This window comes from Bufo bufo, chromosome 2 (genome assembly GCF_905171765.1).
Source record: "Bufo bufo chromosome 2, aBufBuf1.1, whole genome shotgun sequence".
NCBI classification, from domain to species: domain Eukaryota; kingdom Metazoa; phylum Chordata; class Amphibia; order Anura; family Bufonidae; genus Bufo; species Bufo bufo.
In genome coordinates, this window is record NC_053390.1 from 258,739,942 (window position 1) to 258,764,547 (window position 24,606).

At 44.7% G+C, this 24,606-nt stretch overlaps 1 protein-coding gene across 1 annotated transcript in view; it reads right to left on the reverse strand.

The window, feature by feature from the left end:
* The window catches only part of LOC120991433 (hydroxysteroid 11-beta-dehydrogenase 1-like protein A), a 60,416-nt gene that overhangs the window by 13,720 nt on the left and 22,090 nt on the right, over window positions 1-24,606 (reverse strand). Inside the window, exon 4 of the mRNA XM_040420251.1 lies at window positions 19,547-19,658. Within this exon, the coding sequence (XP_040276185.1) occupies window positions 19,547-19,658 (112 nt within the window). The remainder of the gene's footprint in view (window positions 1-19,546; window positions 19,659-24,606) is intronic.

The window sequence follows — 24,606 nt, forward strand, 5'->3', positions numbered from 1 at the left end:
CAGTTCTATTTATGCACATTGTTTTTTCTTGTTCCTTAACCTTTTATTCCCATAAGGTATGTACCTCTCACAATTAGATTTTAGGTTGTATTTTCGTGGTTGTATTTTTATTTTTGACGACTTTGTCCCAGTTAGTTAGGCCTATGGCCTCTCTTAGTTGGCTAAATTTAGATTTTTTGATGTTTGGTATTTTTCTTCCTCCCTGAAGAAACACTCTTTTGAATAACAATTGGAAGGTTATTACTTTATGGTCCCCATTTCCCAGGTGTCCCCCAACCTGCACATCTGTTCTGTCAGGTCTATTGGTTAATACTAAGTCCAGTATGGCTGTCCCTCTAGTCGGGCCCTGAACCAGTTGGGAAAGGTAACTGTCTTTGGTTATTGCCAAGAACCTGTTTCCTTTATGAGATATACAGGTTTTAGTTTCCCACTAAAGGGGGGATCTGTGGATGACACTGAGGGGGGGATCTGTGGATGACACTGAGGGGGGGGATATCTGTGGATGACACTGAGGGGGGGGATATCTGTGGATGACACTGAGGGGGGGGATATCTGTGGATGACACTGAGGGGGGGGATCTGTGGATGACACTGAGGGGGGATCTGTGGATTACACTGAGGGGGGGATCTGTGGATGACACTGAGGGGGGGATCTGTGGATGACACTGAAGGGGGGATCTGTGGATGACACTGAAGGGGGGATCTGTGGATGACACTGAGGGGGGGAATCTGTGGATGACACTGAGGGGGGGATCTGTGGATGACACTGAGGGGGGGGGGATCTGTGGATGACACTGAGGGGGGGGGATCTGTGGATGACACTGAGGGGGGATCTGTGGATGACACTGAGAGGGGGATCTGTGGATGACACTGAGAGGGGGATCTGTGGATGACACTGAGAGGGGGATCTGTGGATGACACTGAGGGGGGGATCTGTGGATGACACTGAGGGGGGGATCTGTGGATGACACTGAGGGGGGGGATCTGTGGATGACACTGAGGGGGGATCTGTGGATGACACTGAGGGGGGGGATCTGTGGATGATACTGAGGGGGGATCTGTGGATGACACTTACGGGGGATCTAGAGAGGGGTGTGAGGATGTTGGGGTGGGAGGTCCTGGAGGGGTGTTTGGGTGTGAGCTCTGAATGGGGTGGGAGGACCGATAGGTATGTGGGGGTTGGTAAGATTGGGCGGGCACTGGAGCGATAGAGCGCCCTGCTGTAGGAGAAGCCGGCGGGAGATGAAAGGAGGAGTGGCCAGCTCCTGGTGGTGTCGGGCACACGGCGCAAGCATGGCGGTGGAGGATCTGACTGAAGCCTAAATACCAGACATCAAGGTAGACCTGTAGAAGAAGGTGACAGTGCAGTATGTGATGTATACATGTGTGTAATGTATGTAGTGCAGTGTGTGATCATCACATACTGCACTACATACATTACACACATGCATACATCACATGCCCCCTTACAGTAATAATGCCAAGATATGTGCCCTCTTCACAGTAGTAATGCTCACACATGCCCCCTCACAGTAGTTATGCCCAGATATGTGCCCCCTCACAGTAGTTATGCCCAGATATGTGCCCCCTCACAGTAGTTATGCCCAGATATGTGCCCCCTCGCAGTAGTTATGCTCAGATATGTGCCCCCTCACAGTAATAATGCCAAGATATGTGCCCTCTTCACAGACGTGATGCTCACACATGCCCCCTCACAGTAGTTATGCCCAGATATGTGCCCCCTCACAGTAGTTATGCCCAGATATGTGCACTCTTCACAGTAGTTATGCCCTGATATGTGCCCTCCTCACAGTAGATATACCCAGATATGTGCCCCCTCACAGTAGTTATGCCAAGATATGTGCCCCCTCACAGTAGTTATGCCAGATATGTGCCCTCTTCACAGTAGTAATGCTCACTCGTGCCCCCTCACAGTAGTTATGCCCCGATATGTGCCCTCTTCACAGTAGTTATGCCCTGATATGTGCCCTCCTCACAGTAGTTATACCCAGATATGTGCCCCCTCACAGTAGTTATGCCCAGATATGTGCCCCCTCACAGTAGTTATGCCAGATATGTGCCCTCTTTACAGTAGTAATGCTCACACGTGCCCCCTCACAGCGTTTGCATTTCATTCTGGCAAAGCTACCTGGTTCCGGCCCGCGAAATTTATACCAAGTCTAGTGCGGCCCTCAGACAAAAAATGGTTGGGCACCACTGCACTAGTAGATCGCATGCAGGGATTATCTTTGGAGATAGCTGACCTCCGTCATTCTGTTGCACAGTTTCAGGATTCTCAAGCATTTGGTTCAGCCAGTGGGAACCAGGTCAGCCTTGAACCTAAGGTCGCCTTCCCAGATAGGTTTTCTGGGGGAAGTGATAATTTTGCTCGTTTCAGAGAATCTTGTAAATTGTATATTCATCAGCGTCCGATCTCCTCTCGGGACGAAAATCAAAAAGTGGGGATTATTTCTCTGCTGAAAGGTGATGCTCAGTCCTTGGCCTTTTCTCTACCGATCGGTTCCCAATCCCTCCGATCGGTGGATGAATTTTTCAGAGCCCTGGGCCTTAATTATGATGACCCAGACCGGGTTTCTCAGGCCAAATCTAAGCTGCATAGCTTGAGTCAGGGAGAACGTTCTGCGGAGTCACATTGTTCTGAATTTAGGAGATGGGCTACTGATTCGGAGTGGAATGACCAAGCACTCCGTAGTCAGTTCTGTCAGGGGCTGTCTGAGAGACTAAAAGATCCTCTGGCATTCCATGAAAACCCTGATTCTTTGGAGGCAGCTATGTCGCCTGAGAGAGAGAGATGCAAGGTTCCCCTCTCTCGGGATGCACTATCATATGAGGAAACAAAGTGTCTGGTAATGAGCCTATGCATTTGGGTCTCGTCACTTGAGGCCCTGGTAATAGGAACCTCAGGGTTCAGAGAAGACTTTGTTTCTTCTGTAAAAAAGAAAGACATTTTATAAACGTTTGTCCTTATATTAAACCTCAAGGTGAAAAAGAAAAAAAAAGGGGGGGGTTCTAACTAATAGATCTAGTTCTCTTACTCTTGGTAGCGTGAATGGGGAGTCAGAGAAGGTATTTTTGTCTTTTACCTGTAGTACCCGATTTCTCCTACCTGCCATGTGGCGCTTTACTCCGAAAATATTGAATTGGAAGTATTTGTTAACAGTGGTGCAGGGGTTAACCTTGTTGATTATCAATTTTTTCAGAGTCATGGTTTTAAAACAAGCGCATTAAACAAAGAGATATCTGTGTGCTATTGATTCCACTCCTCTCTCACAAAAGTGTCTGACTCATATGGTGCAGGATATTCATTTGAGGGTGGGTGATTCTCATGTTGAGGCCATTTCTTGTTTTGTGCTGAAGGGTTTGCCTGCTCCTCTAGTGCTAGGTTTACCATGGTTGATCAGACATAATCCTACCATAGATTGGCAAACAAGACAGATCAGTAACTGGAGTGATTTCTGTATGGACAACAGTCTCGGCGCACCACTTTCTGTGGTATCCACTAAGGTGTTACCTCTGTTTTTTTCAGATTTTTTGGACGTATTCTCTAAGGGTGGAGATCAGGAGTTACCCCATCACCGAGAGTATGATTGTCCGGTCAATCTTATTCCTGGAGCTAAATTGCCAAAGTCTCGGTCATATAATCTTTCTCAACCCGAAAGAGTAGCTATGCGAGAGTATATTACCGAGAGTTTGGCAAAAGGACATATTAGACCATCTAAGTCACCCGTGGCTGCCGAATTCTCTTTTGTAAAAAAAAATAAAAATGTGTCCCTTAGACCGTGTTTTAGATTTCCGGGAGCTAAATCTTATCACTGTCCGGGATCCTTATCCCCTTCCCTTGATCCCGGATTTATTCGATCAGAATGTTGGAGCCAAGGTGTTTTCCAAGTTGGATTTAAGAGGGGCTTATAATCTGATAAGAATCAGGGAGGGGATAAATGGAAGACGGCTTTTAATACCCCTAAGGGCCACTTCGAGAACTTGGTCATGCCCTTTGGGTTGACTAATGCTCCGGCAGTCTTTCAGCACTTTATCAATGACATTTTTCATTATTTGGTGGGGTGGTTTGTTGTTATTTACCTCGATGACATACTAATTTACTCGCTTGATATGGAGACTCATCAGGATCATTTAAGACAAGTATTATTGATCCTCCGGGAGAATAAGTTGTATGCTAAGTTGGAAAAATGTGTGTTTGCTGTTCAGGAGCTACAGTTCCTGGGTTACTTGCTTTCTTCCTCAGGTTTTCGTATGGATCCCGAAAAGGTCCGTGCAGTATTAGACTGGGATCGACCTGAGAATCAGAAAGCGCTGATGCGGTTTTTGGGATTTACTAATTACTACAGAAAATGTATCCTGAATTATTCTACTGTTGTCAAGCCTTTGACCGATATGACTAAGAAAGGTGTGGATTTCTCAGTCTGGTCGCTAAAGGTATTACATGCTTTTTCTGCAATAAAGGAAAGTTTCGCTTCTGCTCCTATTCTGGTGCAACCCGATGTGTCTCAACCTTTCATTGTGGAGGCTGACGCGTCAGAATTGGGAGTCGGAGCAGTGTTGTCACAGGGTCCCTCTCCTGGCAAATGGCGTCCTTGTGCTTTTTTTTCTAAAAAACTCTCTTCTGCCAAAATAAATTATGATGTTGGTAATAGAGAGTTGCTGGCCATTAAATTGGCCTTTGAAGAATGGTGCCATTGGTTAGAAGGAGCGATTCATCCCATTACAGTAATTACTGACCATAAGAATCTGGCTTACCTGCAATCAGCGAAGCGTCTGAACTCAAGGCGGGCCAGATGGTCATTGTTTTTTACTAGATTTAATTTTGTGGTCACTTATCGCCCTGGGGCCAAAAACGTCAAAGCGGATGCTTTGTCGCATAGCTTTCCTGGGGGGGGGGGGGGATTCGGAGGATCCTGCTCTGATTTTGGCTGATGGGGTGTTGGTATCCGCCCTTTATTCTGAACTTGAGGAGGAGGTGTTGGGAGCTCAAGGTGAGGCACCTGATTCCTGTCCTCTAGGAAGGTTGTTTGTTCCTTCTGGGCTTCGACACAAGGTGTTCAAGGAGCGTCATGATACTGTCCTTGCGGGACACCCTGGGAGCAGATCCACTGTAGTAGATCTTATTTCTCGGAGATTCTGGTGGCCAGGTTTACGTAAAAGTGTGGAGGGCTATGTGGCAGCTTGTGAGACCTGTGCACGTGCCAAGGTGACTCATACTCAGCCTTCAGGATCTCTTCTTCCTTTATCCATCCCATCCCGTCCTTGGACGCATTTGTCCATGGACTTCATCACTGATTTACCTAGCTCTTCTGGGAAGACTGTGATTTTGGTGGTGGTAGACCGCTTCAGTAAGATGGCGCACTTTATACCTTTATCAGGTTTGCCCAATGCAAAAACTCTCGCTCAAGTGTTTATTGATAACATTGTGAAATTACACGGCATTCTCTCTGATGTGGTGTCTGATAGGGAGAAGCAATTTGTTTCCAGGTTCTAGAGGGCGTTCTGTACTCGTCTAGGAGTTCAGTTGTCTTTCTCTTCGGCTTTTCACCCTCAGTTGAACGGACAAACTGAGCGCACTAACCAGAATCTGGAGACTTATTTTAGGTGTTTTGTCTCCGAGAATCAGGAAGAGTGGTCTTCATTTTTGTCTTTGGCTGAATTTGCCTTGAATAACCGTAGACAGGAGTCCAGTGATAAGTCACCATTTTTTGTTGCATATGGGTTTCACCCTCAGTTTGGTACTTTTTCTGGGACTTAGTCCTCTGGTATACCTGAAGAGGAGAGATTCTCTTCCTCATTGTCATCTATCTGGCGGAAGATTCAAATCAATTTGAAAAAAATGGGCGAAAGATATAAACGTATGGCTGACAAGAGACGTATGACTGGTCCGGACCTGTGTGTGGGTGATTTGGTGTGGTTGTCCACTAAGAACATTAAGTTGAAGGTACCCTCTTGGAAGTTAGGCCCAAGATTTATTGGTCCTTACCAGATCTCTGCCATTATTAATCCAGTTGCGTTTTGTCTTGAACTTCCGCAGGCTTGGAAGATCCATAATGTGTTTCACAAATCTTTGTTGAAAAACTATGTGGAACCCGCTGAACCATCTCCCTTGCCACCTCCTCCTGTCATGATAGATGGTAATCTGGAGTTTCAGATCTCCAGAATAATTAACTCACGTATTCTTCATGGTTCCCTTCAGTACCTTGTACATTGGAAGAGTTACGGTCCAGAAGAGAGAATGTGGGTTCCGGCGACTGATGTCAGTGCTAGTCGCCTTCTGAAGGCCTTTCACAGGGCACACCCGGATAAGGTCGGTCCTGGGTGCCCGGAGGTCACCTGTAGAGGGGGGGGGGGTACTGTCACTGCCTGCCCTGTGAGAGGTCTGAGAAGATTAGATAGACTTGCAGCACGTGAGTCTATCTGACAGGTCTTTCTGTTTTTCCTTGCTGTCTGTTGTTGTGGGCAGAATCTCACCTCTCCACAGGTTCTGCCTCATTTTCTGTTTAGTGGCTCTATTTAAGCCCACCTCTCACTGCAGACCTTGCGGTTGTTATTTCCTTCTGGAGTTCTAAGCTGTTTGTTAGAGGTTCTCCTGCTTCTTACTCATCTCAAGCTAAGTCCTCATATTTCTACTTTGTGTGTGTGTTGTGTCTAGGTCTCAGGGAGATGCTGGTCCCTTCACGGTGGAAGGTCCCGGCAGTCTCATCCCAACTCCCTAATTTAGGGTTTGTGACAGTTTCAGCAGGTCTTAGGTTACGGTGTATGAGTTCTTCCACCATTAGGATTAGCTTATACTGTCAGCAGTCAGGGAGAGGCTCAGGGATAACTAGGAGGTTACCATCCCCCTCCTCACTAGCTTTGGGGCCTAGTCTGTGTTACTGTGGTAGTTTATTTATTTGGTGCTCTTCCTTTCCCCACTTACCGTGACAATATCTGGGTAGTTGAAGTCCCCCATAATAACGACCTCATTATGATCTGCCACCTCGTCTATCTAATTTAGTAGCAGATTTTCTGTGGACTCTGGAATATTAGGTGGTTTATAATAAAGTCCTATTAGTATTTTATTATGGTCTTTGCATCCATTTATTTCTACCTGCAGTGACTCCACAGGTTCATGTCCCTCACTTATATTTTCCCAGACTGTGGACTTTAGACAGGACTTTACATAAAGGCAGACCCCTCCTCCTCTCCAGTTTTTGCGATCCTTTCTAAACAGACTGTAACCCTGTACATTAACTGCCATCCAGCCATGTCTCAGTTATTCCTACTATGTCATAGTCCTCCTCACACATCACTAATTCCAGTTCACCAGTTTTATTAGTCCGGCTTCTGGCATTAGTATACATACAATTAAGAGATTTATGTACACTGCGTGCAGAATTATTAGGCAAATGAGTATTTTGACCACATCATCCTCTTTATGCATGTTGTCTTACTCCAAGCTGTATAGGCTCGAAAGCCTACTACCAATTAAGCATATTAGGTGATGTGCATCTCTGTAATGAGAAGGGGTGTGGTCTAATGACATCAACACCCTATATTAGGTGTGCATAATTATTAGGCAACTTCCTTTCCTTTGGCAAAATGGGTCAAAAGAAGGACTTGACAGGCTCAGAAAAGTCAAAAATAGTGAGATATCTTGCAGAGGGATGCAGCACTCTTAAAATTGCAAAGCTTCTGAAGCGTGATCATCGAACAATCAAGCGTTTCATTCAAAATAGTCAACAGGGTCGCAAGAAGCGTGTGGAAAAACCAAGGCGCAAAATAACTGCCCATGAACTGAGAAAAGTCAAGCGTGCAGCTGCCAAGATGCCACTTGCCACCAGTTTGGCCATATTTCAGAGCTGCAACATCACTGGAGTGCCCAAAAGCACAAGGTGTGCAATACTCAGAGACATGGCCAAGGTAAGAAAGGCTGAAAGACGACCACCACTGAACAAGACACACAAGCTGAAACGTCAAGACTGGGCCAAGAAATATCTCAAGACTGATTTTTCTAAGGTTTTATGGACTGATGAAATGAGAGTGAGTCTTGATGGGCCAGATGGATGGGCCCGTGGCTGGATTGGTAAAGGGCAGAGAGCTCCAGTCCGACTCAGACGCCAGCAAGGTGGAGGTGGAGTACTGGTTTGGGCTGGTATCATCAAAGATGAGCTTGTGGGGCCTTTTCGGGTTGAGGATGGAGTCAAGCTCAACTCCCAGTCCTACTGCCAGTTTCTGGAAGACACCTTCTTCAAGCAGTGGTACAGGAAGAAGTCTGCATCCTTCAAGAAAAACATGATTTTCATGCAGGACAATGCTCCATCACACGCGTCCAAGTACTCCACAGCGTGGCTGGCAAGAAAGGGTATAAAAGAAGAAAATCTAATGACATGGCCTCCTTGTTCACCTGATCTGAACCCCATTGAGAACCTGTGGTCCATCATCAAATGTGAGATTTACAAGGAGGGAAAACAGTACACCTCTCTGAACAGTGTCTGGGAGGCTGTGGTTGCTGCTGCACGCAATGTTGATGGTGAACAGATCAAAACACTGACAGAATCCATGGATGGCAGGCTTATGAGTGTCCTTGCAAAGAAAGGTGGCTATATTGGTCACTGATTTGTTTTTGTTTTGTTTTTGAATGTCAGAAATGTATATTTGTGAATGTTGAGATGTTATATTGGTTTCACTGGTAAAAATAAATAATTGAAATGGGTATATATTTGTTTTTTGTTTAGTTGCCTAATAATTATGCACAGTAATAGTCACCTGCACACACAGATATCCCCCTAAAATAGCTAAAACTAAAAACAAACTAAAAACTACTTCCAAAAATATTCAGCTTTGATATTAATGAGTTTTTTGGGTTCATTGAGAACATGGTTGTTGTTCAATAATAAAATTAATCCTCAAAAATACAACTTGCCTAATAATTCTGCACTCCCTGTATATTTTTTTACCCTACACCTCTCCTTCTGAACTGTTCTAGTCCCTCCTTCCATTCCTCCCCCAGTCCTATCTGCACTATCCTATAACGTAATTACCCTCCCCAAGTCCCTAGTTTAAACACTCCTCCAACCTTCTAGCCATCTGCTCCCCCAACACAGCTGCCCCTTCCCTATTGAGGTGAAGCCCATCCTTACGATAGAGCCTGTAGCCGACAGAGAAGTCGGCCCAGTTCTCCAGGAACCCAAACCCCTCCTTCCTACACCAGTTCTTGAGCCACTTGTTAACCTCCCTAATCTCCTGCTGTCTTTCTTGTGTGGCTCGTGGTACAGTTAGTATTTCGGAAAACACTACCTTTGAGGTCCTTGCCCTAATCTTGTGACCTAAATCCCTAAAATCATTTTTAAGGACGCTCCACCTACCTCTAACTTTGTCATTGGTTCCGATATGGACCATGACTGCTGGATGTTCTCCAGCCCCTCCCAGTAATCTGTCAACCCGATCCGCGATGTGTCGAACTCGAGCGCCAGGAAGACAACACACCGTTCGACGATCCCAGTCTTTGTGACAGATCGCCCTATCTGTACCCCTAATAATTGAGTCTCCCACTACCAGCACCGGTCTGGCTTGCCCTGCTCTCCTGGTCCCCTGCTTACTGGAGCTGACATTCCCCTGACTGGCATAGGAAGTGTCCGGCTACAGCAGTGCTCTCCCTAAACTGACATCCCCCTCATCTGCCAACCTTGCAAACTTGTTGGGGTGTGTCAGATCAGGGCTAGCCTCCCTGGCACTCTTCCCTCTACCCCGCTTTCCAACTGTTATCCAGCTATCTACCTCACTTTCCTGAGCCTCCTGCCCCCCCCCCCCATCTACCCCATAGAGTGCTTGCTCAGTGAGCAGCTAACTCTTTTCCATATTGTCAACACTTCTCAGTGTTGAAACTCGCCCGGTTAGATACACAATGTGCGATTCTAAACTGGCAATTTGCTCACATTTTTAACAAAGATATGCACACTCAAACGGCTCTTCCAGGACTGTATATATTAGACAAGATGTGCACTGACCTGCGCTTTTAATAATGGAACACATACTAAATGGGGATTATGCAAGAAAAGAGAAAAAATACAATATGGTGCAGTGATAAGAATCTAACTTACTGTAGTCCCCTCCTAAAGTCCCTGAATCTCAAGTCACGTAATCTAAAGTCACACACTTAAAATAAAAACACACACTTGCAATCAAACACGCAAATGCTCGCGTTGTTTGTCTGCTTGTATAAGTGCAGCTCTCAAACCAGACAGCTTTTTTCCTCTGGATTCAAAGAAGCTTGGAACAATCAGGGCACTTCCTATAGCTGTCCACCCTACCAAACTAAGTAATCAGGGCAAAAAGGCTTTGGTAAGAGAGATGACCAAGAACTGAATAATCTCTCTGGCTCAGCTCCAAAGATCCTTTGTGCAGATGGGAGAAAAGTAGAAGGTCAACCATCACCACAGTATTACACCAATCTGGACTTTATTGCAGAGTGTCCATAAAGAATCATCTTCTCAAAGACACATGAAAGTTTGGGGGAAAAAAGCACCTAAAGATTCTTTGGCTGATGAAACCAAAATTGAACTTTTTGGCCTCAACTAAGCGTCATATTTGGAGGAAATTAGGCACTGACCAATACCATCTCCACAGTAAAGCATGGTTGTGGCAGCATCATGTTGTGAGGGTGTTTTTGAGGGGCTCTGACTGGGAGACTGGTCAGAGTTGAGGGAAAGCTGAATGGAGCAAAAATATTCAGAATGAAAACCTGATCCAGAGTGTTCTGGACCTCACACTGGGCTGAATGTTCACCTTCCAACAACACAGTGACCCTAAGTATACAACCAGGACAGAACAACTCTGTGAATGTGAGTGGCCCTGCCAGAACCCTGACTTGAACCCAATCGAACATCTCTTGAGAGGCCTGAAAATGGCTGTCTACCAATGATCCCCATCCAACTCGACAAAGCTAAGTAATGAGAAAAAGGGTCTGAATATTTATGTTAATGCAACATTTTAGTTTTTGCTTTTCATCAAATAAGAAAAATGTCAAACATTCAGTTTTCACTAACATACATAAACACAGGGTGGATCGCAAGATCTTGGATAAATCTGGATGTTATAATTTATGATTATAAATAAGGTTATATGAGATAGCCATAACGGGACATGTGCTGTACTATGGTGGATGATATACTTGTAATGTCCTAGAGTGCCATTACCACTTTTTTTCTGGCACCTTGCTACTTTTCCTATGTGCTAATTTTGTATCACCTAATGTACTTCATATCATCTTCTCATAATCTGCATATTTGTTCATGAAACTGGTTATGTTCATGTAATTGCCTGGTCTACCAGAAGATGGTGGCAACATTGGCAATGTTAGTTTCCCTGGAGCGGAACCTCCTAGTTACATTCCAGCCCTCTCTAGAGAGGGAGGAGTTTAGTTAGTCAGTGAGCCAGAGTCTAGTCCACCCTCCTTAGGGAGAGGTTGTGTTTAGGCTAGCAGAGCACTGCCTGCTCTGCTAGGCCCCAGAGGCCCTGCCTCTGAAGTCTACATGGCTGCTTGTCCCCTCCTGGGCTTCATCCAAGCTGAAGCTAGAGCTTGAGGTACTCCAAAGCCAGGACAAGAAGTTCCTAGGATTAAAGATCAAGTAAGAGACAGACTACAGCTAAACTAGGTTCCAGCAGAAGAGGAAAGTTTGTATTTACTCCAGCTAGCATAGCAGTGCTGAGATTGTTGCAGAGAAGTATTTGCCTGCCAAGGTTAAGCCAATACCTGCTGATGACCAAGATATCGTTTGGAAACTATTTGGATTACCATTTATGCCAAGTAAAGCTGTGTTCGATGTTACTACAAAGTCTGGACACCATTTATTCTACTTATTCATCATCCAAGTTCACCTACCCCTTTTTGCACTGCTTCGTACCACATCACGTCTGGAATCCAAGGATTTCCAGGTAGGAACACCGTGACACGTGTACATAACATCTACAGAGACTGTAGGCCACGCTGCACCACTCTGGCAATCCTCCCCTGGGTACCACCAATACATCTACAAAGGGGACTCTGAGTCCTCGCTGCTTCACGGCAGCTGGCGTCACGACTACTTGCTCTATAAGAGGGACATATTTTGTAGAAATCTCCCAAGGGGCAAGGGATACCCCAGGCATGGCCAGTGAGCCTGTTGCATACTTTTAAGAGGAAATGCATATGACGTAAGAGATATGTGCCGGTATACCTGGGAGACGCAGAGGAAGCATCGATGCAGCCATCTTGCAGCCCTCAGATCCATTATATATATATCATGTTGTTGTCACACAAAAGATACAAGGTGAAAGGGGATGTTGTAATCCACATTATGCACCTTATTGTGATTGGTAGTTATGGGAGTGCAACTGTGCAAACAATATTGATTGGTGAAAGGTTTGTCACAACCCCTTTTGTAAGGTATATTTAAACTCGTGATAACACTGATGTATTATAGCTTGAAAAAGGCTTGTAAGAAGCCAAAAACATTGCCTGTTCTTATGTATTGACGGGTTTGGAATAAAAGACGCAAGGTTGCTTCTTATTCTTTACAGATTGAGCTTTGATGAGCCTGTCCGCTGGTGGCTGTGCATCTGAGGATTAAGAATTGGGCGCTGGTGCTGTCTCCACATATTAACTATCCTGAGGATAGGTCATCAGTAGGTCATCAGTATCAAAATCCCGGAAAACCCCTTTAATTATTGTGGAACACCCAAAGGGTTAACAAAGTTTGTAAAACCACATTTGAATAACTTGTTGTTGGGAGGTTTGTATTATGTAAGCCCCAAAAGTGACTTCATAACCAAACTGGTCCTTTAACAATGTGGATTTTGGAAATTTTCTTAAAAATGTAAAAAATTGCATCTAAACTTCTAAGTCGTCTTCCTAAAAAAATAAAATGATATTTTCTAAATGATGCCACCATAAAGTAGACATAGGGGGAATGTAAAGCATCTATCAGTCTAAGGCCTCATGTACACGACCGTTTTTTTTTTTGCGCTCCGCAAAAACGGGTTCCGTAGTTCCGTGATCCGTGTCCGTTTTTTCTTCCGTGGGTCTTCCTTGATTTTTGGAGGATCCACGGACATGAAGGAAAAAGTCATTTTGGTGTCCGCCTGGCCGTGCGGAGCCAAACGGATCCGTCCTGACTTACAATGCAAGTCAATGGGGACAGATCCGTTTGACGTTGACACAATATGGTGCAATTGCAACCGGATCCGTCCCCAGTTGACTTTCAATGTAAAGTCAAGAGTCCCTATTCTACCTTCGAATCTGAGTTTTCTCCAATCCGATGGTATATTTTAACTTGAAGCGTCCCTATCACCATGGGAACGCCTCTATGTTAAAATATACCATCGGATTTGAGTTATATCTGAAAACTCAGATCTGACAGTATATTCTAACACAGAGGCGTTCCCATAGTGATGGGGACGCTTCAAGTTAGAATATACTAAGAACTGTGTACATGACTGCCCCCTGCTGCCTGGCAGCACCCGATCTCTTACAGGGGGCTGTGATCCGCACAATTAACCCCTCAGGTGCCGCACCCCCCTCCCTCCCCAGTTTTAAATTCATTGGTGGCCAGTGCGGGCCCCCCCTCCCTCCCTCCCCTGTATTACATTTATTGGTGGCCAGTGCGGCCTCCCCTCTCCCCCCCCTCCTAATTACAATCCCCCCCATATACTATGGCCCAAGTTGTGCCCCCATTTTTATATTATGGCCCCAGTTGTGCCCTCATACATATACTATGACCCCAGATGTGTCCCTATACATATATTATGGCCCCAGTTGTGCCCCCATACATATATTACGGTCCCAGTTGTGCCCCCATACATATACAATGGCCCCAGTTGTGCCCCTATAGATATATTATGGCCCCAGTTGGTGGCAGCGGAGAGTTCCGATCGGAGTCCCAGTTTAATCGCTGGGGCTCCGATCAGTAACCATGGCAACCAAGACGCTACTGCAGTCCTGGCTGCCATGGTTACTTAGCAATTTTAGAAGCATTATACTTACCTTGCTGTCTGTGGCCGGCCGGGCGCTCCTCCTACTGGTAAGTGAAAGGTCTGTGCGGCACATTGCCTATAGCACAGACCTGTCACTTACCAGTAGGAGGAGCGCATCCAGGGTGCCATAGTTACCGATCGGAGCCCCAGCGATTAAACTGGGACTCTGATCGGAACTCTCCGCTGCCACCAACTGGGGCCATAATATATCTATGGGGGCACAACTGGGGCCATCGTATATGTATGGGGGCACAACTGGGACCGTAATATATGTATGGGGGCACAACTGGGGCCATAATATATGTATAGGGACACATCTGGGGTCATAGTATATGGGGGGGATTTTAATTAGGAGGGGGGGGGAGAGGGGAGGCCGCACTGGCCACCAATGAATGCAATACAGGGGGGGGGGGGAGGGGGGGCCCGCACTGGCCACCAATGAATTTTCAAACTGGGGAGGGAGGGGGGTCTGCCCCCTCCTGCCTGGCAGCACCTGATCTCTTACAAGGGGCTATGATATGCACAATTAACCCCTCAGGTGCGGCACCTGAGGGGTTAATTGTGCGGATCACAGCCCCCTGTAAGAGATCGGGTGCTGCCAGGCAGCAGGAGGCAGTCATGTACACAGTTCTTAGTATATTCTAACTTGAAGCGTCCCCATCACTATGGGAACGCCTCTGTGTTAGAATATACTGTCGGATCTGAGTTTTCACTCAGTGAAAACTCAGCTCTGAACAAGCTTTTATGCAAACGGATCTGCGGATCCATCTGTGTGAAAGTAGCCTACGGACACGGATCATGGACGCGGATGACAATCTTGTGTGCATCCTTGTTTTTTCACGGACCCATTGACTTGAAAGGGTCCGCGATCCGTTGTCCCTCAAAAAAATAGGACAGGTCCTATTTTTTTGACAGACAGGAAACACGGACGCGGATGAACAACGGTGCATTCTCCGAGTTTTCAACGGACCCATTGAAAGTCAATGGGTCCGCAGAAAATCACGGAAAACGGAACAACGGACACGGATGCACACAACGGTCGTGTGCATGAGGCCTAAGACCTAAGACAGTGTTTTTTCACTGTCAGTGATTTGGCTTCAGTGGTCCGTGTCCGATTTTGCTTCAGTTGTGTTTCCTTGTGTCTTCCTTTTTTTTTGTCTGACAGGGGGGAAAAAACTAAGGTTAATGAAAAGTTTAATTTTTTTGCACCAAGGTCTTGTAGAAAAAAAACAGACACGGACGTGGACACGGATGACATACCAGTTGTGCATCTGTTTTTTTTGACGGACCCATTGACTTGAATGGGTCCGTCCTTCATTTTCCACTGACAAGAATAGGACAGGTTATATTTTTTTGACGGACTGGAATCACGGATCACGAACGCGGAGAAAAAACGGAGCACGATCATTTTTTTTTCACAGCTCCATAGAAATGAATGGGACCGCCGCTAAACTGTGAAAAATGACGGAACGGACGCAGATGCACACAACGGTCGTGTGCATGAGGCCTAAGGCCCACTTTTCATTAACCTTCCTTTTTTTCCCCCTGTCAGACAAAAAAAAAGGAAGACACAAGGAAACACAACTGAAGCAAAACCGGACACGGACCACTGAAGCCAAATCACTGACAGTGAAAAAACACTGTCGTGTGCATGAGGCCTAAGGCTACATGCACACGAACGTTAGGGCTCCGTGCCGGTGCTGCGGACCGCAAATTGTGGTCCGCAATGCACGGGCACAGACCGTGGGGCAGTCGCATGAGGATCGCGGACCCATTCACTTTAATAGGGTCTGTGATCCGCATCCGACAGTCCGCACCTCAAAAAAGTAGTGCATGTGCTACTTTTTTGCGGTGCGGAGGCACAGCCAGAAACATCACGGAAGCACTCCATAGAAGCTTCCGTGAGGTTCCGATCCGTGCCTCCCTTCCGCATCTCCTGGATTGCGGACCCATTCAAGTGAATGCGCCCGCGATCCGTGATGCGGAATGCACACGACCGGTGCCCGTGTATTGCGGACTCGCTGTATGCGGGCCGCAATACGGCCACGGGGGGCACACAGTCGTGTGCATGTAGCCTTAAAAGCAGAGAAATTCTAATTTTGTAAATTGGTAATTTTTCAATTTATTTTGTAAATTTTGATTATTTTAATAAATAAAAGTGAAACATATCGACTCAAATTTACCACTGCCATTAAGTGCAATGTGTCACACAAAACAGTCTCAGAACAGCTTGGATAACTAGAAGTGTTCCAAAATTATTACTACAGAAAGTGACACATCAGATTTGCAAAAAAAATTGCCTGGTCAGGAAAGTGAAAACGGGCCAGCGGTAGAAGGGGTTATAAAAATATTTTTCTTGCACGGTAAACGCTGTAATAGAAAAAAAAATTAAATAAGAATAAGGATATCATGTCCTCAGCATATTTGCCAATTCTCCTGGAAGGTCTAGGATGTTTCCAGAAAAAAATAGACATCCCACACACTTTCCAAACATTTCCTTTGCATGGTGTTGCAATGCTGCATCCCCAGCCCCATGCTACAGTACACTACTCACAAAAAGTTAGGGATATTTGGCTTTCAGGTGAAATTTATGGAAAACGTAAAAAGTTCACGCTACAGTGATATATCATGAAAGCAGGGCATTTAAAGGGTTTATGTCACCAGAAATACCTAAATTAAACTGGCTGACATTAGCGATGTGCTAATGTCAGCTGAACCTAACTAGCCTATTCATAGTGTTATCCATGCCCCCGTTACTCCATAAATGTAACTTGTATAATATGCAAATTAGCCTCTAGGAGCAGGGGGGGGGGGGGGGGCGTTATCCATTCTCCCACCTCTGTCACTTCCCTCCAAGTCTTGATTGACAGGGCCAGGCAGCGTTCGCATCCTCCTGCCGGCCCTGAGTGCATGGTAAATTCTTTCGGCTGCGCCGTGCCGTTCTGTATTTAGCGCAGGCGCAATAAGGAGGTCGGCAGCCAGTGAGCATCCTTCCTTCACTATGCCTGCGTTGAATACTGAACAGCACGGCACAGGCGCGAGATATAACATGCACTCAAGGCCGGCAGGAGGATGCGAACGCTGCCTGGTCCTGTCAATCAAGACTTGGAGGGAGGTGACAGAGGTGGGAGAATGGAGCCTTTAGGAGCAGAAGCAACACCCCCCCCTGCTTCTAGAGGCTAATTTGCATATTATAAAAGTTATATTTATGGAGTAACAAAGGCATGGATAAAACTAGGAATAGGCTAATTAGGTTCAGCTGACATTAGCACATCGCTAATATCAGCCAGTTTAATTTAGGTATTTCTGGTGAAACAAAAGCCAACAGGTGGGTATACCCCCTCAAAAAATCTAGGTGATACATTTCCTAGCTCTACTTCATTTTGAGGATTGTACATTTCCCAGAAGTTGGACTCTCACCAATCTAATATATAAAGCTGAGTGTATGTGTGTGTATGTATGTCCGCTAAAGGAATCTGCACTGTCACATTTACAATCACAAAATTTGGCACACAGGTACATAAGGTGTCTGAGAAGGTTTTAGACCAGGTCTCAGCTCTCTAGCACATACCGTTCCTGAGATATTACCAAAAAATGCATTAGCCAATAGAAACCTGGTCACATGACCCTTAGCCAATAAAAGCTCGCAGGCCCTTAGTCTCCACATACACACAGTTTTACACCAGGTTTCCATAACAATCCAAACATTTTTCTTCACTGCTGTAGGCCAGCTTTAAAGAGGCAGGGTGCTTTGGATGACACTGTTAAGGGAGCGGAATGCTGTGGAGGTCACAGTTCAGGGGGCAGGTAGGGTTGCCATTCAGGCCACCCTCAAAAGACAGACTTAAAAACCCTGCCCCCAGGTCATGCTAAGTCTTGCCCCTGACCCGGTTAGGCCACGCCCCTCCCAAAAATGAAGGAAAAAAATCAACTTCTGCCAGCTGCAGGGGTGGAAGGGAGGGTGACTTTCTCCTTGCAGCTCACGCTCTTACAGCACAGTGCTGCTGTCTGAGAGTGAGCTGTTTAAAAGGACTTCCCTGTGTCCGTCCAGGAATGCGCTGGACGACGGAGGACAAGGAGTCTAAAAGCCGGACTGTCCGTCTAAAACTGGACCTCTGGCCACCCTAGAGGCAGGCTGCTGTGAAGGTCACAATTAAGGGGACGGGATGCTGTGGAGGTCACTGTTAAGGGGGCAGGCTGCTGTGGAGGTCACCATTAAAGGGGCGAGCGCTGTGGAGTTCTCTGTTAAGGGGACAGGGAACGGTGGAGGTCACAGTTAACGGGACGGTCCTCTATGGAGGTCAGTGTTAAGAGGCGGGGTGCTGTAAAGGTCACTGTTAAGAGGAAGGGCGTTGTGGAGGTCACATTTTAAGATAACAGAGCTCGGTAGAGGTCCCTGTTAAGGGGGCGGGTTATTGTGGAAATCACTGTTAACGAGATGGGGTACTGTGGAGGTCACTAATAAAGGGGCGGTCGCTGTGGAGGTTACGGTTAAAGGGGAGAGCACTGTGAATATTACTGTTAAGGGGGCAGGCCGCTGTGGATGTTACTGTTGAGGGGGCAGGCCGCTGTGGAGGTCACTGTTAAAGGGTCGAGGTACTGTAGATGTCACTGTTATAGTGGATACTGTCAATATCTTTTAAGGACACAGACAAACATTAAATGAAATAGATTAAATATACCCGTGCGAAGCCGGGTCCTGCTGCTAGTAAAGAAATAAAGGGTAGATCAGTAAGTAAAGTCCTATCAGTTTATGACTTTAGTTTTTTTATCCTATCTTTTATTATAGAAATAATAAACTTTTATTTGCATTATGTTTTTATCAATTAAAAGTACATACCTAACATTTTTTTCCCATATGTTTGTGGAAGCTAGCCTGAACTTCTGAAATATCATACCTTACCCTGGTAGAAGTGTTACCCCTGTAGGTAGGGACAGACACAGACAGTGAGCCCTGACCTAGAACTCAGCCCGTTTCCCTATCAAACACCAAGAGACAAACAACACAAAAACAGGGTCATACGTAAATGGGTCAGAACCAGGCAGGCTATGTAGTACCAAACAAGAGACAGAGAGTGGTCAGAAGAACATCTATACTCTATTTCTCTTTAATGTTTTGCATGCTCTGCTGCTACTCTGTATATGAAAGCTCGGGATAGGGTAGCAGAATTTCTTTCACTTTCTATGTGCAGTGTATGGGAGACAATATAGCAGCTAGACCTCATACACTAGCTCAGGGAGAAATGAGAATTAGAGGTGGAGCCTACAGCAGAGACAGTTGCAAAAAATAAATAAAAAATCCAGGATATAGTGTTAATTCTCATGTACATGCACATGACAGCTTATCCTGTAAAGCTTTAACATAACTATTTGACTTACAATAACAGTAGGTCATTAATGTATGATAAAATGATAGGTTTAACTAAGCGATTCTAGATTGTCATCTACATTGATCAGTGAAAGTTCTAATACTGTAAGTCAGTCAGCTAAATGTGTAAATGTGATGGTGGAGTCTTTGGTTCATATTTTACCAAGTTTTGTAATTGCTTCTTGGGCCACATTCTGAGCCAAGGTCAAATTCCCCATATCAGACACTATGTAATGGGCCGATCCTGCCCCCAGCGTCAGACATTTCTTTGCCACCTGCAAAACAAGTAAGATAAAGAATAAAGGCAGAGTGCCATAGGTCTGATCTGCTTGACATACATTGCTATTTTTCTTTTTATGGTAGTATACTTAGAACTTAAAGACCAAGGTGGCCATAGAGATGAAGATAGAGACGTCAGAAAACAGTACAAATGAATATTATCCCAGTCGGCACTCAATCACATTCAGCGGGAAGGAGTAACCTCCACGTGTAGTCCCGAGAAATCCCAGCAGCCGTGTAGTTATAAATCAGTATGAATAAATAGAAGGAAAAAGCGTCACTCACCGAATCTTCACAAATCGTAGCTTTATTACAGGTTAAAACACTGTGGATGCGGGTCACAATTGCAGCAAAATCAGGCAACAGCCGTTTCGCGCTAAGATCGCGCTTTGTCAAGCCCCGGTGAGTGACGCTTTTTCCTTCTATTTATTCATGCGATTATTAGACGCTAATTCTGGCAGAGCACCACCTATTTCACTGCATGTTTGCTGAAAGAGAAGTGTTGCTGACATTGGACCGCGATTAGTAGTGCCGGCTGTGATTTCTTCTTGTTGTGGAGTTATAAATCAGTGTTTTGTTTTATTTTCTGATCATAATATGCATCAAAGATATACCCTGACGCGTTTTGGCATAACATCCTTCATCAACAGGTGATCAGAGTCAAAAGATACATATACAGTCAGGTCCATAAATATTGGGACATTGACACAATTCTAACATTTTTGGCTCTATACACCACCACAATGGATTTGAAATGAAACAAACAAGATGTGCTTTTACTGCAGACCGTCAGCTTTAATTTGATTGTATTCAAATCAGGTGAACGGTGTAGGAATTATAACAGTTTGCATATGTGCCTCCCACTTGTTAGGGGGCCAAAAGTAATGGGACAGCTTCCCAGCTGTTCCATGGCCAGGTGTGTGTTATTCCCTCATTATCCCAAATACAATGAGCAGATAAAAGGTCCAGAGTTCATTTCAAGTGTGCTATTTGCATTTGGAATCTGTTGCTGTCAACTCTCAAGATGAAATCCAAAGAGCTGTCACTCACTATCAGTGAAGCAAGCCATCATTAGGCTGAAAAAAACAAAACAAACCCATCAGAGAAATAGCAAAAACATTAGGTGTGGCCAAAACAACTGTTTGGAACATTCTTAAAAAGAAGGAACGCACCGGTGAGCTCAGCAATACCAAAAGACCCAGAAGACCACGGAAAACAACTGTGGTGGATGATCGAAGAATTATTTCCCTGGTGAAGAAAACACCCTTCACAACAGTTGGCCAGATCAAGAACACTCTCCAGGAGGTAGGTGTATGTGTGTCAAAGTCAACAATCAAGAGAAGACTTCACCAGAGTGAATACAGAGGGTTCACCACAAGATGTAAACCATTGGTGAGCCTCAAAAACAGGAAGGCCAGATTAAAGTTTGCCAAATGACATCTAAAAAAGCCTTCACAGTTCTGGAACAACATCCTATGGACAGCTGAGACCAAGATCAACTTGTACCAGAGTGATGGGAAGAGAGGAGTATGGAGAAGAAAATAAACTGCTCATGATCCTAAGCATACCACCTCATCAGTGAAGCATGGTGGTGGTAGTGTCCTGGCGTGGGCATGTATGGCTGCCAATGGAACTGGTTCTCTTGTATTTATTGATGATGTGACTGCTGACAAAAGCAGCAGGATGAATTCTGAGGTGTTTTGGGCAATATTATCTGCTCATATTCAGCCAAATGCTTCAGAACTCATTGGACGGTGCTTCACAGTGCAGATGGACAATGACCCAAAGCATACTGCAAAAGCACCCAAAGAGTTTTTTAAGGGAAAGAAGTGGAATGTTATACAATGGCCAAGTCAATCACCTGACCTGAATCCGATTGAGCATGCATTTTACTTGCTGAAGACAAAACTGAAAAGAAAATGCCCCAAGAACAAGCAGGAACTGAAGACGGTTGTACAGGCCAGGCAGAGCATCACCAGTGATGAAACCCAGCGTCTGGTGATGTCTATGCATTCCAGACTTCAGGCTGTAATTGACTGCAAAGGATTTGCAACCAAGTATTAACCCCTTAAGGACACAGGACGTACAGGTACACCCTGATGTCCTGGTACTTAAGGACACAGGGCGTACCTGTACGCCCTGTGTATTTCCGATCGCCGCCGCTCGGCGGGCGGTGATCAGAACCTGGTGCCTGCTCAAATCATTGAGCAGGCACCTTGGCCCCCCCCCGTGTCGGCGATTCAGACCTGTGGTTGCGGCGGTGATCGGGTGGGCCATCGGGTCCCCATGCGGCTGTAGGGGGGACCCGGTGGCATGGAAGGCAGCGCAATGCCTTCCTGAGGCCCCCTGGATCTCACAGGCCGGAAGCTGTATGAGTATTACACACAGTATTACTCATACAGCCAATGCATTCTGTGGCGGAACCAGCTCCGCCACTTGTGCCTGGAGAGGACTGCTTGACAGCCTCTTGCCATGTGATTATGGTCCCTGGGAGGTTTGGGCATACTGTATTTTATTATGCTGCTGCTGGCCCTTTAAGAACCATCTGAGTTACTGGATGGCCACCATTTCATTTATCAGAGGCACATGGTGAGAACAATGGATGAAGCACATGGTGAGAACAATGGATGGCGGCCATTTTAACTCACAGACACTGTTTGGACTTTTCTACACTGTGCCATCTCGCCGGTATTTGGTGCACAAAGACATCGGGCAGTAGTTTTAAACTATATAACAGGGGACACATTATACAGTAATTATTTTTTATATAGCCTGTATATGTTCTGCGGAATCTGCATTAAACTGTATCTTCCAAACTACTGAACGGATCTGGGAATATTTTGGATATGTGGTTCACCCAGATCCCCCGGTTCCGAGGATATACTTGTTATGGGGTTATTGCATGTTTTTTTTATAAAACTGTATTTCTCTGCCTGTGATAATTATATTACCCATTGTGTTCAGTAATCATATCACAGGCAGAGGGGAGGATTTTGTGTGGGAGTGTCTGTGTGTATTGTACGGATTGATTGGTTGCATTTCAAAACCCTGTGGGCAGTACTATGTTTGTGGATTGTGAATAAAAGAGGCTGTATGCCCAGGAAAGTGTGTTCTGCTTGACCTCAAAACGAAGTGTTGTCTCGTCTCTTGGGGGAATTGGATTGTATGCTGATTGCCAGGAGTGTAAGCCGATTGTATGCTTTTCCTGTTCAGCTGTTTCCAGTGTTCGTGTGTTTCCTGTTCCGGAGTTGAAGGATTCGTGTAGTTTGCAGTTCGGCAGACTGGTGCTTGCAGTAGCTGCCTGTCAATCGGAAAGGAGGATATCGTCTGAACGGAGTTGTGTGCTGAACGGTTCGTTACACATTCCAATACAGAAGTATTGGAATGCATTGTAAAAGGGATGGAAACCCCAAAAGTTGAAGTCCCAAAGTAGGACAAAAAATAAAGTAAAAAAAAAGTTGAAAAAATAAAGTCCCCCCCCAAAAAATTAAAAGTTTCAATTAAAGATAAACAAAAACTTCATTTTCCCCAAATAAAGTAAAAAAAAATTGGTAATAATAGGGGGGAAAAAAAGTAGACATATTAGGCATCGCCACGTCCGTATTGACCGGCTATATAAACATATCACATGACCTAACCCCTCAGATGAACACCGTAAAAAAAAAAAAAAAAAAAAACTGTGCTAAATAAACCATTTTTTTGTCACCTTGCATCACAAAAAGAACAGTAAGCGATCAAAAAGGCGTATGCCCACCAAAATAGTACCAATCTAACCGTCACCTCATCCCGCATAAAATGAGACCCTACCTAAGACAATCGCCCAAAAAATAAAAAAACTATGGCTCAGAATATGGAGACACTAAAACATCATTTTTTTTGTTTTAAAAAAGCTGTTATTGTGTAAAACTTAAGTAAATTAAAAAATGTATATATATTAGGTATCGCCGCGTCTGTATCGATCGGCTATATAAAAATATCACATGACCTAACCCCTCAGATGAACACCATTAAAAAAATAAAATAAAAACGGTGTAAAAAAAGTAATTTTTTGTCATCTTACATCACAAAAAGTGTAATAGCAAGCGATCAAAAAGTAATATGCACCCCAAAATAGTACCTATCAAACCGTCATCTCATCCCGCAAAAAATGAGACCCTACCTAAGATAATCGCCCAAAAACTGAAAAAACTATGGCTCTCAGACTATGGAGACACTAAAACATGATTTTTTTTTTTTTTTAAATGATATTATTGTGTAAAACTTACATAAATAAAAAAAAGTATACATATTAGGTATCGCCGCATCCGTAATAACCTGCTCTATAAAAATATCACATGACCTAACCCCTTAGGTGAAGACCGTAAAAAATAAAATAAAATAAACGGTGTAAAAAAAGCAATTTTTTGTCACCTTACATCACAAAAAGTGTAATAGCAAGCGATCAAAAAGTCATACGCACCCCAAAATAGTGCCAATAAAACCGTCATCTCATCCCGCAAAAATCATACCCTACCCAAGATAATCGGCCAAAAACTGAAAAAACTATGGCTCTCAGACTATGGAGACACTAAAACATGATTTTTTTGTTGTTTCAAAAATGAAATCATTGTGTAAAACTTACATATATAAAAAAAAGTATACATATTAGGTATCGCCGCGTCCATATCGACCGGCTTTATAAAAATATCACATGACGTAACCCCTCAGATGAACAACGTAAAAAAAAAAAAGAAAGACGGTGTTAAAAAAGCAATTTTTTGTCATCTTACATCACAAAAACTGTAATAGCAAGCGATCAAAAAGTCATATGCACCCCAAAATAGTGCCAATCAAACCATCATCTCATCCCGCAAAAAATAAAACCCTACCCAAGATAATCGCCCAAAAACTGAAAAAACTATGGCTCTCAGACTATGGAGACACTAAAACATGATTTTTTTTTTG